General features: G+C 49.4%; 5 protein-coding genes across 8 annotated transcripts; 4 read left to right on the forward strand and 1 right to left on the reverse strand.

The window, feature by feature from the left end:
• Positions 1-19: 19 nt before the first annotated feature.
• FOIG_03582 (uncharacterized protein) lies at positions 20-3,909 on the forward strand. Of its 3 annotated transcripts, XM_031201512.1 has the most exons (8): positions 20-300; positions 374-541; positions 597-929; positions 984-1,110; positions 1,205-1,246; positions 1,298-1,382; positions 1,432-1,477; positions 1,532-3,909. In XM_031201512.1, exons 1-8 carry the CDS (start codon positions 210-212, stop codon positions 3,520-3,522), a joined length of 2,883 nt encoding a protein of 960 aa, XP_031069036.1. In that variant the 5' UTR covers positions 20-209; the 3' UTR covers positions 3,523-3,909. The 3 variants fall into 3 exon arrangements, with proteins under 3 accessions (XP_031069036.1, XP_031069038.1, XP_031069037.1); XM_031201514.1 differs by having other exon boundaries at positions 374-929; XM_031201513.1 differs by lacking the exon at positions 20-300 and having other exon boundaries at positions 347-541.
• Positions 3,910-4,812: 903 nt separating this feature from the next.
• FOIG_03583 (uncharacterized protein) lies at positions 4,813-7,170 on the forward strand. Its single transcript, XM_031201515.1, has 4 exons — positions 4,813-5,292; positions 5,348-5,953; positions 6,008-6,240; positions 6,290-7,170. Exons 1-4 carry the CDS (start codon positions 5,227-5,229, stop codon positions 6,978-6,980), a joined length of 1,596 nt encoding a protein of 531 aa, XP_031069039.1. The 5' UTR covers positions 4,813-5,226; the 3' UTR covers positions 6,981-7,170.
• A 400-nt stretch (positions 7,171-7,570) lies between these two features.
• FOIG_03584 (uncharacterized protein) lies at positions 7,571-10,209 on the forward strand. Of its 2 annotated transcripts, XM_031201516.1 has the most exons (4): positions 7,571-7,890; positions 7,956-8,051; positions 8,105-8,298; positions 8,360-10,209. In XM_031201516.1, the coding sequence occupies exons 1-4, from the start codon at positions 7,845-7,847 to the stop codon at positions 9,926-9,928; spliced, it is 1,905 nt and encodes a 634-aa protein (XP_031069040.1). In that variant the 5' UTR covers positions 7,571-7,844; the 3' UTR covers positions 9,929-10,209. The 2 variants fall into 2 exon arrangements, with proteins under 2 accessions (XP_031069040.1, XP_031069041.1); XM_031201517.1 differs by having other exon boundaries at positions 8,105-10,209.
• A 230-nt stretch (positions 10,210-10,439) lies between these two features.
• On the forward strand, positions 10,440-14,292 carry FOIG_03585 (uncharacterized protein). Its single transcript, XM_031201518.1, has 2 exons — positions 10,440-11,793; positions 11,849-14,292. The coding sequence occupies exons 1-2, from the start codon at positions 10,646-10,648 to the stop codon at positions 12,657-12,659; spliced, it is 1,959 nt and encodes a 652-aa protein (XP_031069042.1). The 5' UTR covers positions 10,440-10,645; the 3' UTR covers positions 12,660-14,292.
• On the reverse strand, positions 10,440-15,712 carry FOIG_03586 (DNA polymerase epsilon subunit 1). Its single transcript, XM_031201519.1, has 2 exons — positions 14,377-15,712; positions 10,440-14,323 (listed from the first exon to the last, which is right to left on the reverse strand). Exons 1-2 carry the CDS (start codon positions 15,347-15,349, stop codon positions 12,660-12,662), a joined length of 2,637 nt encoding a protein of 878 aa, XP_031069043.1. The 5' UTR covers positions 15,350-15,712; the 3' UTR covers positions 10,440-12,659.
• Positions 15,713-16,759: the final 1,047 nt, after the last annotated feature.

Below are 16,759 nucleotides of genomic sequence, written 5' to 3' on the forward strand. Positions count from 1 at the left end.
CCGTCTCCACTTAGCAATTACACTTCCAAGTATTACGTCGCGGTGGAGGTAACGTCAAAGCTCCGAGGTCTGTTTGTCCCGTCTGAGAGTGAATCTCACCACTTGCATGATCGTTTTCTCTCGTCGCTCGTTCTGAGATTTTGACTCTTGGTTCCCGGATCGCCCGGATGGGATTTTAGAGAGTTTGTTCAGTCCTTATCTCCTTCGAAATGGCTTCAAAATACAAGGACAAAGATACAGGCGTTGTCCTAAGCTTCAATGGAAGTTTGGTCAGTTGGGCGCATACTGCTGTCGCGTATAGTATGTTGTTGCATCCTCCTCCGTTGTAGATATGCAACTTGGATGACTGAGACGCTGATTCATGGTGTTCTAGCTGCTTTCTTTAGTGCATTGGTTATTGGTGTTTACCTACACTACCACAAGATCGTACAGAATGAGTTCTACGGTTATCCGCAAGAATGGTTCCCCTCAGTCTCAGCGACGATTGGCGATCGGTACCCCGAGCGATCGTTCTTCATGATTTTCATTGCCATTACATCCGGTACAGCATAATCGATCGAATTGGACCATATCCGTATTGTACTGATAGCTCCCAGGTCCTCGGTTTGCCCTTGTCGGTTTATGGTATCTCCTCACGCGAAAGCCCGGCCAGAAGCTGCCTACGTTCGTTGCTGTTATGGGCCTACTTCGAACTCTAACCTGTGGCGGCTGGACATACATTACATCTACAGACGATCACGATTGGCATGATATTCTCATGATTTCCTACATTGTTGCGACGCTTCCGTGGACGACTGGCTGTATCGCACTCAGCCCCGCCAATTCTCAGGCCATCAAATATCGCAAATACTTGGCATCTGCCTTTTTCGGCACTCTTGTGCCACTGATCTACTTCTTCATTCAGCACAAGGTGCATCGTGTCGCTGGAGGTAAGACAATGGTTAAACGCCATTGAAATTTGGCCCACTAACACTATAAACCAGCTTACACGACTTACGCCTTCTTCGAGTGGTCTTTGATCATCCTTGATGTGGCCTTCGACGCCGTGACGGCTCTCGATTTCAGTACCTTCGCTATTGAGGTTAGAGATATCAAGGGTGCGAGCAAGGGGTACGTTCAATGGCTTCCCAGATAGTCTTTGGCTTCCAGAACAGCCGTTTGCGAAATATACATGTTTGCAGGCCATGGTCTAAGTCTTTTGCAGTGAGAACCTGTCGTCTATCCCATCCGCCGTCCTGGAAAAGGAGTAAGTACAGAATTAGCGTGAGGAGAAGATTGTCATTAACCAAGTCCTTAGAAAGGAAAAGGCAACAGGCGGTGTTTTTGCTGTTCGCTTCAGTTGGCCCGAGGCACTTGATATTGCCGCTGAAGTCTATCATGGAGTAAGCTTTCTGTGTTGGGCGGGAACGACGATTTGCTGACCCATCTTAGTATGTTTTCTGGACTATTCTGACTAGTCTGGGGCTTGTAGTGTGGTGTAAGTCAATCTGGATTGTTGATTGAGACCTGTGTGAGCCTAACTCAATATCAGACTTCCCGCTTTGGTACATGGGCATTTCAGGATACGAAGTTTTGGTCATGACAACGATTTCGCCCTTCATTCTGGCTAGCCGTTCAGCTCGGTCTCTTGTGGTAAACAACTTGCGCGCAGTACACCTTCTGTCTCTCGCGGGCATCGCAGCCTATCTGGTTGAGGAACCCAGTTATCGCCTGTTTACGGTTGGATTTGGCGTTTTTATGTCGTGCTTGGGGTGGGCCGGTACTCTTTTTGCAGAGTCAGTTCACGAGGGCCGCCTTGAATCCAAGATCCTGGGTTGGATGATTGGTCTTATTCTATCATCTACTGCCAAGTTTGCGTGGTGGACGAATAACCCTATTTGGCCTATTATGCATGCTGCGAATGGCGGTTGGAACAACACTGGTCTTGTGCTGGGTGTTCTAGCCGCCCTCCGCTTCACCAGACGAGCACCCCTCGCTGCCGGTTTGGCTCCGCGGCCTGCCAAGAGTAGCTCGAGTTTCCTTTCATCACTCGGTCTTGCTGGGTTGTTCTTTGGCCTCCATTCTTTGCTCTCTGATACCAGCACCATGATCCTCTGGGGATGGGAGGGTTATCCCATTCGTGGCCCATACTTCTCTACACACGGCTGGCTCACTGTTCTTGCTATGTCGCTGGGTCTGTTCGGCGGAGTCTGGCAGCCTAGGCTTGCAAGCAGCTGGGGGGTCTATATCATTGGTACCGTTGGTGCTTTGTTTTTGACTTTCTTCAGCCATTGGTCCGGTTACTACGGCGCTCTAACGCTTGCCACCTACTTGATGGCATATTCTGTGCCCATTTTGACCCATGCAGCCAAGACAAATCCTACGACAACTTTTGGCAACGGTTTCCTCATCTACAACTTCTTGGTACTCTTCCACGTTTGGGTTGTGGCATATGCCTTTGTTCCAGGTGGCCAACTCGTCCGTGAGCACACTGACTGGATCATGTACACGATGATGACCTGCATTGGTGCTGGCGTGTATGGCATCAACGCCTCAGGTCATCAACGGCAACCTTCGAAGCGGTCTGTGCCAACCCAGCAAAGGAAGTATTTTGGCGTTGCGACCATCTTGATCAATATTTTCTTCTTGATCTCGGCCTTCCAGCGGTTCCCTAGTAATAACTATCAGCCTTATCATGCTGATGACCGTATCCTCACTGCAGGTATTTGGACGATCCACTTTTCGTTTGACAACGATATGTGGGCATCAGAGTACCGTATGCGAGATCTCATTAAGGAATTGGAAATTGATGTCATCGGTCTTCTTGAGTCCGACAACCAGCGTATCATCATGGGTAACCGTGATGCTACGCAGTTCCTTGCTGAGGATCTCGGCATGTATGTCGACTACGGTCCTGGCCCCAATAAGCATACATGGGGTGCCGCTCTTCTGTCGAAGTTTCCCATCCTCAACTCGACGCATCACCTTCTACCTAGTCCTGTCGGTGAACTGGCTCCTGCTATCCATGCGACGCTGGATGTCTATGGCCAGCTCGTCGATGTATTTGTCTTCCATTCCGGGCAAGAAGAGGATCCTGAAGACCGACGCCTGCAGTCACTTTATCTCGCTGACCTCATGGGCTCGACCCCTCGGCCGGCATTCTTACTTAGTTATCTGGTCACAAAACCAAAGGAGGGTAACTACAACACTTATGTGAGCGAGAAGTCGGGTATGAAAGATGTAGATCCGTCAGATTGGGATCGATGGTGCGAATACATCCTTTTCAAGAGACTTAAACGTGTGGGATACGCGCGCGTGAGTCGCAGCTCGATTACCGATACGGAACTACAGGTTGCCAAGTTCAAGATCCCTGAGTCCAAAGAGGAGATCGAGAAACTGGATGCCCAGCCAGATAAGGAGCGCAATCGCCGAGTTAAGGAGGAGGAGGTCCCTGAGGGTTGGAGATTCCCCGCAATGTTCCGAGGTGATGGCGTGCGAGAGCACAGATACCATGTGTTCAACGAGCCCAGGTATTTCAACTAGATAGGCTGTATATTATGCTGTTTAAGGGTTTGAGCAATACGACAAAGGTGCATCTCGATGCCGTATATGCTATTCATATTAATGGGAGGAGTTAATGGGATAGGGAAGATATGGATTATGAATGATGTATGGCGGCAACGTTCATGTGCTTAATTCTATTGCACGCAATATATACTCTTTGTTGTATGATGTATGTTGGCTGTATGATAGTGATCCGAAGACGCAGCAAAAAATTCCCTGTTGAAAATGCTCGTCTCTTGAGGCCGGTGCTCTAGGGTATTCACCATTCATTCAAGGAGCAGGTGATTTATGTGGTGGTATCTATGTATATAAGATGCATTTGTAGGTAACTGTGTACTATGTACCTGACCATGAGTGTATGCACTGCTTGCGGAGTCAACGCGTGGCATTTTAGTTTGACATTGCCTCGATAATGTTTGTTATCCTTCTACACAAACCTCCACAACCCATGTAAAGCTTGTGTTCCTGCGAGATAACAGAGTTACAATGAACCTCAAGTGGCTTGAGGCAGACTTACCACGAAATCGGTCAGCCGCTGACCAACAAGGTCCAAAAAAAAATTACCCTATCGTATCCATTCCTGAATGTATTTCTGCAAAAGAACCGTTGTCGAGCTTGCATTGTGTATGTACACAGACGAAAACTGCAGATTTCCGTGCCCACCCCGCAAAGAAATATCTCCGTCCCCACTCGGACCGCCGAAGCTCCACAACGCCGCGGTCATCGTCGGGCATGTGAGGTTTACAAGCCCCTGTCGCCCGCTGCTGCGCCAGGTATGACCAAGAAAAAAGAGTATTTGTGTGATTCCGCAGGACGGGCCAGAGCCGCTTGTATGGTGAGGGCCGAGTTGGAGCAAAGACCGAGGGGGTCGACAATCATTCGTATTATACACATTATTCATGACGGCATAAAGACCTTGACTTGACGTGGACAACCGATTGGTGGCTGACTGTGCTTTTAAGGGAAAGTTTGAAATGGCAGGTGACCTTTGGAGGTGAGGAGGCTGGACTAGGAACAACGTCTGAGCATTGTTGTGAGCCAACGATGTATTGCACCACTATGATAGTTATTTCATGAGTGGGAGATAACAGGATTTATATAGTAGATCTGAACATTAGACGGATAACTACCACTATAAGAAAGATGCCAACATCAAAGAGTAAAATTCCGAGTTCATGCCCCTCGTAACTAGGAGTCATCGAAGCTGGATGCAATCATGGATCGAAATAATAACAATTCCCCAAATGGCAAACTTAAAACCCCACAATCTAAAAAGCTCCCCCACAATCTCTCAATTCTCCGCGATCCAATACTGTTCCGTCATTTCCAATCCGAACTTAGCCGCTTGAAGACTTCATGGCTCACCCCTCCACCTCCAACAAGTTTGTGATTATTGACAAGCTTTGTGTGCCGCCGCCAGCCGATTATGAGCGTCTCGCCTAGATCCAGACCAGGGATGGAAGAAGTCAGCGAAACATGAGAAGTGGGCGGGCATGATGGGCTAGATAGAAAAGAGGGTGGTCATGGGGCTACAGTCGTCGTGTAGATATGGAGGTGTATCGCTTTGTGCCTTGATCAGACGTATATAACTCCTCCGGGGCTTCCGTCTCTCTTGATCTGTTATCTACCTCTTATTCTCACAGCTTCTTAGAGAGTCACCTTTCTGTGTGTGAGACAAACAAGATGACGTTCAACTTGACACATTTGCTGGTTTACTTGGGGTTGTTGGTAGGAGGACTAGCTCTCTATGTAAGTCAACACTGCCTACAGCTTCTACGATAATCAGAAACTCATATGTGACCAGGGCTTCGGCATTGTTGTTTACCGAGTCTTCTTTCACCCTCTAGCCAAATACCCAGGCCCATTCCTCGCCAAGATCACAGATGGATACCAGCTCTACCACGCCTGGAAGGGCGACAGGCAGCTCGAGTTCTGGCGCATGCACCAAAAATACGGCCCAGTTGTCCGCTTCGGCCCCAACTCGCTCTGCTTCAACTCCAACAAGGCCCTCAAGGAGATCTACGGCTTCCGCACAAACGTCCGCAAGGCCGAATTCTACAATGCCTTTGTTCACCCTACCGCCAACACGCACAACACGCGCGACAAGGAGGTCCATGCCCGCAAGCGCCGTGTCATGTCTCAGGCCTTCTCCGAGAGTGCTATGAAGGAGATGCAGCGATACATCTTGGGTAACGTCCGTACTTTCTGCGAGCAGATTGGTATGCTGGAGGGCTCCGGAGAAGAGACCAAGGGCTGGACCAAGCCCCGCAAGATGAGCGACTGGTGCAATTACCTTGCCATGGATATTCTTGGTGATTTGTGCTTCGGCAAGGCTTTCCATATGCTTGAGAGCCCGACTAACCGCTTTGCCCTGGAGCTTGTTGAAGCTGCCACAACCCGCCACCTTCTCGTAAGTGTACCTGCCATCTTCCAATATGACAAAAGATGAAACTGACTCTCACAGTGCGGAACCATGCCCATCGTGAACAAACTCAACCTGGATAAGATCCTCTTCCCTGGACTCGCTGCTGGTCGTGCTCGCTACATGGGCTACAGCAAGGGCCAACTTGCAGAGCGCACCAAGCTTGGCGAGGAGACGGATCGCCGCGATTTCTTCTATTATCTTCTTAAGGCCCGCGATCCCGAGACTGGCCAGGGCTTCAGTACTCCTGAGCTCTGGTCCGAGTCCAACCTACTGTAAGTGACACTAGACGACCTCGAAACACTCCAACTAACAACTGAATAGTATCATTGCTGGATCTGACACCACATCGACCGCGATGGCTGCCACTCTCTTCTACCTTGTCCGATGCCCTCGCGCTCTCGAGCGAGTCACCGAGGAAATCCGAAGCAAGTTCAACGATGTCGAGGAGATCTGCCAAGGCGCTACTCTCGCGTCTTGCACCTACCTCCGAGCCTGTATCGATGAAGCCATGCGTCTCTCTCCATCTGTCGGTGGTATTCTTCCCCGTGAGGTTCTCTCCGGCGGTATCACCGTTGAAGGCCGTGCCATTCCCGAGGGCACCGTTATCGGCGTCCCCCATTATACCATCCACCACAACGAGTCCTACTACCCTTCACCATATGAGTACGTTCCTGAGCGATGGCTCGTTGGCGCTCTCAACCCCCTCACTGGCGAGAAGACAACCGAGGATGAGGTTGCTCTGGCTGCCAGTGCATTCTGCCCCTTTAGCATTGGGCCGCGTGGCTGTATCGGCAAGGGTCTCGCCTATGTTGAGATGACAAACACACTTGCCCGCACTATGTATCTTTATGATATGCGCAAGGCTATCGGTATCGTGGATCCTGCTGAGGGCAACCCCAAGAATGAATGGGGTCGACACCGACCAGGCGAGATGCAGTTGGTTGATACATTTACGAGTGCTAAGAACGGACCTATGATTGAGTTCCGTAAGGCTGCGCATATCAACGCGTGAGCTCAAAGTATAAAAGTAGGAGAGAAATATGAGTTCATGAAATGGATGTACAGGACATAAGATACAGACACCTACCTACCTAGTTACGGAGATGTTAATTTTGGATCCAGCAGGAGGAGAACAAAAAACTCATGATTGAATGGTCTACGAATGGTTAAATGAAACAAAAATAAAAGCATTAAAATTGAAGCTTATGTTACCGTGATAAATATAATTAGACAGCGGCTTAGTTTGTACCTTGCATAAAGTGACTAACCGTCAAAGGGAGTCTTGAAGTGAAACTTGTGGAATAAAGACCTTTTTATCTGGGGATTTGCTGTAGAATTTAAATATAGCTTTCGCCTTATTGTATGCCTAGAGGAAGTATAAATTCTGCTGTGTAAATATCAAGTGACGAAAGTTTTTAGGTAAGTTAGCCAGAGATTAAAGGGGCCTTTTACTATAAGTTGATGTATTTATTTAGGCACCCTTTTTTCCAGTTCAAATGGAAGCTTCCTTGCTCCACGGGGGAGCAAAGCTTCAGTGAGCTTCAGGCTCTAGCCCATAACGACCCACTAATTCAACACTTGTGACAAGCGTTCGCAAAAACCCGATGGGCCCAACGAGGCTGGGGAAAGGCTGAGAGTGCTCTCTATCTTTCTCTAAGCTTTCTCTCTTAGACATTTTCTTTCCCTCTCTCAACTTCATTTTTCCAAAAATTTGAAAGAATTCGCCCAAATCCAGCAAACACGACTTACACGTAACTGGGGCATGTCATGAGGCAGTTTGGCACCTGGCTCATTTGACTCCGGGCGCGTGTCCAAGTTTCTACGCTCATAACTTGACTGGACCAAGACGCAACTCCCATTCAATCAGCGTCGAAAGATGACTTTGTGTAAATTCTTTCAGCAGGGCAACTGCAAATTCGGCAGTACGGTTCATTTCTATTCTGTGGGCTGCTTTGTCCTCCTTCTGATCACACTGACTTGTCTATAGATAGTTGCCGATTCGAACATGTAAATCCAAACAATCGAAATCAACCCTCGAACCGCTTCGGAGCTCTTGGAGGAGGGAGCAATCAAAACCCAGCTGGTACGAAACACGATAGGTGTTGATACACGGGACAGGAATTGACGACTCAGCAGACAAATACAACATTACTACCGACACCATCGAAAAGGATTTGACGAACGAGGTTCCGCAATGGATCCTCTCGGCCTATGCGCCAGGGCGAGATGCTCCTGGTCAGCTCTTTGGCGGATACCCGCGCGAACAGAGTTTTGAAGAGCTGCGGCTACATTTCATGATGGGGAAAGCGTCGGGGAACGAACAGCAAGCTGTGAGCGCCCATTCAATTGGTTTCTACGCGACCGTCCAGACTGACCTATATTCGACCTTAGCTTAACGAAGCACAAGAGCTATATGCGCAGGCACAACAACAAATGCAGACCGCTCTCCGCGATGTTAAAGGGGCAATTCAATTTATCGTAGGCGAAGAAAACAACCACCCGAATCGGCACGATATTTGCAAACAGGGAACGCAAGGAGCCCCCTTTGGCGAATTTCTTGTTGGGAAGCGACCCAAATCGACAATCGCTGATACTGGCGCTCAGCCAACCCCGTTCGGGTCCAACAACAACAATCCCTCAAGTCCTTTTGGTGGTGGCACATCGACCGGTGGAAGCGCCTTTGGGCAGCCATCGACTCTCGGCGCGAAACCAAGCGCGTTTGGTGCACCGTCCTTTGGTCAACCATCGCAGCCAGCACAAGGAGGAGGCTCGGTCTTTGGTCAGCCATCGCAACCTTCAGCGTTCGGACAACCATCACAGTTGGGACAAACCGCCTCAGCATTCGGCAAGCCAGCGCAAACCTCAGCCTTTGGCCAGCCGTCACAGCCAGGATCTGCTTTTGGCCAAACTTCAGCTTTAGGCGCAAAGCCCAACCCGTTTGGCACACCAGCCTTTGGACAACCTTCGCAACCAAATGCACAAGGCAGTGTCTTCGGCCAACCGTCACAACCAAATACGCAAGGCAGCGCATTCGGTCAACCGTCACAGCTAAACGTGCAGGGCAGTGCCTTTGGCCAAGCCAGCCAGCTTGGACAGAAACCGAGTCCCTTCGGAGCACCAAGTGGAACGAACAACAGCTCTAGCCCATTCGGTGCCGTCGCAAATAACAACAATGCCCCTGCAGCGAACCCCTTTGGTGCTCCAAGTGGTAGTGCGACAACCAGTCAGCCTGCCAATCCTTTCGGATCCAACAATAATAACCAGAACAATGCCCCGGTGAATCCGTTTGGACAGCCTTCACAGCCTTCACAGCCTGCTCAGGGAAGCTCGCCATTTGGCCAACCTTCAAATGCTGTCACACCAGCAACGTCAACCCCATTCGGTGCATCTAACGCGACCTCGAATCAACCTACAAACAGTCCATTTGGCCAGCCTTCACAGACTCAGTCGAATGGCTTTGCATCGCAGAATAACCAACCACCAGCGAGCAATCCATTTGGTCAACCCTCACAGCAGAAACCAGCGAATCCTTTTGGCCAACCCTCCAACGCTGCACCAGCTGCCGCGAACCCGTTTGCTACAACACAAGCTCAAAACCCCCCAGCAGCAGCAGCAGCAGCCACTTCGACAGGCCCATATCCACCGAACAGTAGTAGACAGCATCCGCCAATTGAGAGCTATAGCTCAAAAGGCATGGATGGACGGCTATTAATGTTCAAGGGCAAATCAGTCATTTACAAGGACGGCAAACCCGGAATCCGAGAATTTGACGGGACATGGCGGCGGATTTGGTTCCCAGATGGTCCTCCTGCATTCTCAGCGGATACAGAATTGCCCCCTGAGATGTACGACGACAAGTCCAAGGCTCAGTGGATGGCCTTCGCACAGACTGGAACCTTTGAGGGTGGCCTGATGCCCGAACTACCGCCTCCGCGAGAATGTACACTATGGGACTTCTAGCCAAGGAGTCAAGTCGAGTCAGTTCACAACTTGTTTTATATATGATGTGGAGATGAAGAGTCGGGGATGAATAGATGGCGTTAGACGATTCAGGAGAATGCATTAATTGGCGTTGTGTATAATCATTGGGGATGCTTGGATGCATAATCTAGACAGTAAAAGAAACAATTTCACGAGATAAGCAAAGTGAAGGATGGTACCAGATTCAGTGCATTTTTATTAAGTTGCTGTGTGGTTTTGATACAGCTGGCCCCACTTCAAGTGATGAAATGACATAAGAGTTTATCGAATGCTATAGATCTCACAAAGACTGTCCACAACAAATCAACAAAGCTCACTAGTGAAATCATCTCAAGATATTTGCTTGGTGTTTGCCTTGTAGCACTAACTACCAGGGCAGCTCTCGGGTAAAGACGCACTAGCCCGGGAGCACTTAAGCGCTTTCATAATCAGAGCCATTGATTGGCCTGAGCGGTAGAATAGTATCTTTGTACCTCCTCCAGGTTGACTTCATCAGCTTGCAGCTGTGAGAATCCACTTTCTGATGAATCATCCGGCGATGCAAACGCAGGCTTGAGCCACGATATTCATGAAGGTCATGAGCGACAGTTTATAAGAACGACTCATCTCTCTCTTGAAATTCTAACCAAGCCCAAAATTGCACTCGATTTAGCGCACAAAACCAGAAGTTTACCACGCACACAAAGACACCCAACCATGGTCTCTTTACCACCCCTCGCACCATTCCCCCAGTCATCATGGCGACAGCATCTCTCCTCCAGCGAATGGAATACACTCCTGCAATCCTGGACATCTATTTGCCGTGCCATTTCGTCCCTGTCTGAAAAGGACATCAAGACAGCCCTGGCGCGCGACGACTCCATTGCAACATTCCTAGTCTCCTTCGCAGAGGAGACAGCAGAGGCAGGCTTCACAATACTAGACTCTCACTCGACAACACTACCAAAAGCTGTATTTCAGCTCGTATCGAGAGTCTTCACTGTATCTCCACCTCCTCAACTATTCGATTATGCGTTCTTGGCAAATATCGCAAGAATATTCCCCAGGAAAGCTACTGCCCCTCTCATTGCACGGCTCTTTCAGCGACACGCTGCTGCGCTTGAGGCTGCATTGACTGCCCTGAAGAAGCAACTTATCCCACAGTTAGAGGCTGGTATCAAGGGTGATTTGAAGAGCGTTGAAGCTCGCCTGATACGACTGAATTATCTTCTACATGCTTCGTCGGATACCTGCACTTTATTCCTTGCGGGATCTGACTTTCTCGATGGCCTCATCGTGTGCTTCCGCGTCATGAACCCTCCTCTGCGCAAAGTGATATTGACCACGACGTATCTATGTCTGGTTGGGTTAATAGATACTGAACCAGCCAAATGGTCGATGCTGAGTGATCAACTATACGCCCTCAAGGAAGCGGCTGATGCTCACAAGGCTGGCCCTCTCAATGTCAACGACTCACTTGTCCCTGAGCTCATCACCAACACCCCCCTCTTGAAGGTACTACTACGGAGGGCGGAGGATACCGGCGCGGCGACCGAAAATTTCAAGAAGCGAATTACGGCCTTGGAGGGCTATAGAAAGGGAACCATGGTCCGTCCTAAACGACTTATAAGAAGGAGATTGGATAAAGGTAAAGGCAAAATAACGCAGCAAGAAGCGAATGCCGACATTCATGTTCATAAAATGAGCCAAATCACTCAGGTTCAGGATTTATTTCCCGATTTAGGATCCGGCTTTGTGTCCAAATGTCTCGATGAATACGGAGAGGACGTGGAGCAGGTTGTAGCCAATTTGCTAAGTGAGACTCTACCGCCTCACTTGGCTAATGCTGACCGCAGTGAGTCCTTGTACGTGATAATCTGCCTATTCTCAAATCGCGATTATTTGTTAATCCATCATTAGGTCATCACACCCTGAAGCAGGACACACAGAGCTTGCACCGCGATCTACTCCGCCTCAGGTTCCCACACGGCACAATGTTTTTGACGACGATGATTTCGACCGCCTTGCCATGGACGTTTCTAAGGTTTCATTTGGAAAGAAACCAGGCAAGAACGCCGATGAAATGCTCAAAGATAAAGCAACCGCGCCTAACAAATCGGCCATTCTCTCTGCCCTCGCGGCATTCGATTCTGATGATGACGAACGTGATGATACTTACGATGCTGACGATGTGGGTGGTACCGTTGACGCCTCCAACCAGGAAGCCGATGCGGCGAGCGACAGCAACGAGGAGGCATTGTTCCGTGCGTACCAGATGGACTCAAAGCTGTTCGACCGTGATGCTGGCACAAGGCGAGGTAACCCGCGAGCCAAACTGCGGGAAGAAACTGGAATGACAGATGAAGCCATAGAGGGATGGGCCCTTATCTTGGTCAGGAACCCCCAACAGAAGCGACGGTTAGAGGCCAAGTATGCCTTTAGTGGACAACAAGCGCAACTAGAACGCACATCTTGGCGAGCATCTCCAGCTGGCTCGGGAGAAGAAGGAAGCGAACCTGACGGTGGATCATCGAGGGGTGGCAGAGGTGGTGGTCGAGGACGAGGACGGGGGCGAGGTCGGGGAAGAGGCGGCAATGTTGCGGGGCCTACAGGCGAGAAGGAGACGGAAAGTGCTAGGAAGAACAAAGAAGCAAATAAGGGGTCTCGGGCGAACCACAATAGACGCGATGCTCGGGCAAAGAAGATGGCACGAGGAGGTTTCGCTGGCTGATCAATCACCAGTTCTCTGCTTCTTCCATCTATCTGAACCCGGCGCAGCAGCTAGACAAGACGTTCTTCTCTTTCGAGCCTGAGTTGGTGCAGTTGCTTCTGGCCCATACAGATCACCAAGATCCAGCTCTGTAGCATAGGGGCTCTTCATATCGGCTATCATGGGAGTGCCAGGATAACCACTGGGCCCTGCTGGAGAGACAATGCCGCTGAGAGAAGCCAGAGTCTCTTCGATGCCCGAATAGCGGTGGTAATCCTTTGGTGTAGCTAGCTCTGAGACAGCCTCAATAGAGGTCAGATCCTGGTCGCCATCACCTGTACCCATTATCATGCTTTGGAGCGACATCCGCGAGCTCCTCCTGCTACTATTGAGGTATACCCGTAGATCGAAGCATTGACGACATGATGGGTGTAACGGAAAGCAGTTTGCTTCATCACGATGCTGCGGAAGTTGAGGGCGTGACTGCTGCCCACACTTTTCCTGGATATCGTCGAAAATGTCTGCGATGGGAGTGAAGTAGGTGACACGTTGTCCGGGCCCCCAATAGTTATTGCGACCCCAGACTTGACCGATTAGACCATGTGTATTGGCGTCAACAACTCCAGCACCACTGTCGCCGTTAACACCAATGCCTCCACGTATCCAGGCATCCTCATCCTCTTGCGGCCATGGTTCCTCGATAAACCATTCTCTCGTAGCCTTCTGCGTCTGGTTCTCCACCCCAGAGACATACGCAGGGATCTCGCAAATCTGACCGCGCTGATAACCAGATGTTCGACCGCTAGACAGAACATCTGCGCCTGGCACAATAGCGGTTGTAGTAGCCACGGTTGGTTCCTGAGTTGGAGGCTGGGTTTCTGAAGGGAACTTGCGAAGGATATTTGCTTGTGAAGTACGAGCACCGATGAGAGCCCAGTCTGTTACGACAAGGGGCTTATCCATATCACACTCATCCCAATAAGGATCATGCGAAATTCTCGTCGTCTTGAGGTTCAGACCTGACGTGACCTCGAGCTTACCGAGCCTGAAGTTCGTCTCCTGGGCCATGGCATCATGTCCCTCGTCTATGCATCGCTTGCGATCTTGGGAAGATGGATGCTCAACCTCCACTTGAGCGAGCTGTTGGTAGGCCTCCATGAAGGGATGAAAGTTGCCCAACCAATAACTCCCACCACCGACGGTGATGCAAGGACCAAGAGTAGCAGTGCTATCTTCAAATACCCCATTTCCTGTAACACCGATGCTGTCACCCATGCAAGGATCGCGGAAGAAGTAGGGGTTTCTCGCGGCACAGATATCGTCCTTGTGATCTTTGCCTAGGCCACGAGCCCAGGTAACGGTGCGGTTAATCTCCCCTTGCGTAAAAGCAAACGTGACTAGCTTGGAAAAGTTGCTGGGGATAAGATCTTGAACGTGGCTAACAATGATGATCTTTCGAGCACGAGAAATAGATTTTGGAGCCATGATGCAAATTCGCTTCATCTGTGGGGATTTGCCTCGAGTGACAGTGACTACGTGACGGGGCCCAACCCAGATAGGCAGATATTGGGAAAGAAATGGAAGAATGGCGTGTTCGAAGACTAGAGGAAAGCTCGTTATTTCTATACACCGTGAGGCTCGCCCTCTGATAAGGTCTGTTGGACTCTCTGCACTTCGTGGAGTGCCTTTGATAGTCAGTCCGTGAGCTGTCAAGGGAAGGGAGACTTGATGGCCTTACCAGCATTCTTTCTAGCTCGCTTCTCAACGACGATCTGTAGGCGATCTTGGCATTGATGCTTCGTCTTAACCACATCCATGGACATATCTGTGTCATGATCTCTGTTCTTTCTTTTGAGAGACGCAAGAGTAGTGGTGGGCGTTCCACTTGACGATGACCTGTTGCCCGTCTCCATGCTAGTATTTATCTTTGCTGGAAGCTCCCATTCCTTTGCATCATCTCTACCATCCTCGGGGTGAGCCATGGCTATGTGGGACTGAAGAAGGCGAATACTTTGGAATGTCGTCTCTGTGCAACCGGGCGATGGACAAATGACAAGATGTTTGACTTTGACATGGTAGATAAGTCCGTCCCTGGTGGAAAAGCTCGGCTGGTCACAGCCAGCCCAGTTACACAGATAGATGTGACAAGATTTGACGTGGGACTTGAGGTCCTTGTCAGACGAGAAAGCTCGTTGGCATTGAGGGCCAAGGCAGACGAAAGAAGGCGTCGAATTATCAGTGCTGTTAGTTCGCCCACCTCGACTTAGTGGACTCGGACCTCTTGAGCGACCTCTACCGTTACGGACCGTCATCGCATCACTGAATTCGGTCGGAACAGAGGAGAAAATGGAACCAGTAGAAGAAGTATCGGCACTGATGGTAGAAATTGTACTCATCTCTCGCATATCGCTTTCACCAGCCCAATTGGTACAAGGCTCCAGGCCCAGGTCCAACTTGGCTGGTGATGCAGACCGATAGCAGTCAATATTGAAATCGGAATGAATTGATTGAATTGGCTGCTGAAAAAAATCAAAAGACATGAGACCGGGAGAGGCAGTAGTCTTTGACATCGACAAAGCAATTGAAGCCAGTGTCGTGGGAGGTATCGATACTGCCTGAACGGTCCGATGCCGGACTGTGGGGCCGTGGTGATGGCCGGGACCGTGGAAGTCAACGGCCCCGCGGTGGTCCTTGCGCCTGAGGTTGTTCATTGTGTGAGTTCATTAACTTACAATGGCTTTGTGAGGCTGCAATTGAGAAAAAAAAACGGACAAAGTAATTTTTGAGGGGTCAAACAAGGAATGGAGGAAATGCAAAACATTCGAAACTGGGGCCTTCCTTGGTCATAGGTGACTGTGGTTGCCTGAAGAAATCTGGCGGCCTCTGCAGAGGTGGGCGAACCACTCATTCTCTGAAAAGAAGTACCCTTTGTGTAAGCAAGTATAAGTGGTAAGGCTGATTGTTGATGCAGAACACACAAAGGGGGGGGCTGAAGAACTTGGGTCCAAGTAAACTACATGGAAAGAAAGCAAAACATGAAAATGAGGCCCAAGTGACCACCGGTATTGATTGCCGATATTGTCATAAACATGCTGGACTTGTTGATTGCTCTACACTTTTGTTTCCCTTTCCCCTTTTCACCCGAGGTACGTTAGGCGGACTGGCGATACCTAGGACTTTTTGGCCCCCAACTGTGTTCAACCAACCCCTCACGATTGGGGATAAGCCCGTAGTTTCATGTTTCTTCATGGTGCAGTGCAGGGGTGTTTTGTGCCTCATGGTTATGCGTCGCACCGGAAGAGTTGCTGATCTTTCCTATCATTCACTGAATTACTGTTCTTGATTACTTGTCTCACAATATTCACCTCTTTGTTGTATCTGAAGTGTCTTGCAGTTGGAAGTTGCTTGAAAAAAAAAAAAAAAAAAAAGAAACCCGTCCTAGAATGATAGATGACTTAACCATGCTTTGTAGACAGGATATGTAGACGAAAGGTGGTTATCATTATTCAATTCGAGCAGTAAGATAAGTAGGTAAGGCACCTATGTACCTGGCAGGTACTGGGCTAGTTACCTAGGTTCCTGAATTACTTCAGATTAAATAAGGGAAGTATCCTATATCACATATTACCTCCCTCATGCAGTGTCCATCAAGAGGAGGGCGATGGGCATTCAAGAGTCGAACCTGCCAACATGTCACTAAACAAGTGCCTTGAATCTTGACCTGCCTCTATCGATCCCGCACTCTCTATCAACGGCTTTATTGTCTTGAGTCATCATTGTATTGGGTACACTTCCAGTCAAGCCGAACATTGATCAGTCGCATTGATATTTCTTGTAAGCTTATTGTGTTGCAACGACTGTCTGATTTTAAGAGAAGAAAAAGGCAAGCTTTGCCGACTTACCATACCGAAAGAGCAACACATACCAAAACGTTAGCCGGAACTATATGATCTATAGTGAAATCATATTCGACTTCGAATTCGCATACTCCGGCCTTATATAGGCAGCCTCCCAAGAAATCCTTTCGCCTGATCCAGTTACTCCCTGGCTCTTGGAATGATCCCCTTGACACGGAGCTCTTGGGACCATTTGTGTATCTCAGGCCAGTAATCAGTATACGA

The sequence above is a fragment of the Fusarium odoratissimum genome (assembly GCF_000260195.1).
Source record: "Fusarium odoratissimum NRRL 54006 unplaced genomic scaffold supercont1.4, whole genome shotgun sequence".
Classification (NCBI taxonomy): domain Eukaryota; kingdom Fungi; phylum Ascomycota; class Sordariomycetes; order Hypocreales; family Nectriaceae; genus Fusarium; species Fusarium odoratissimum.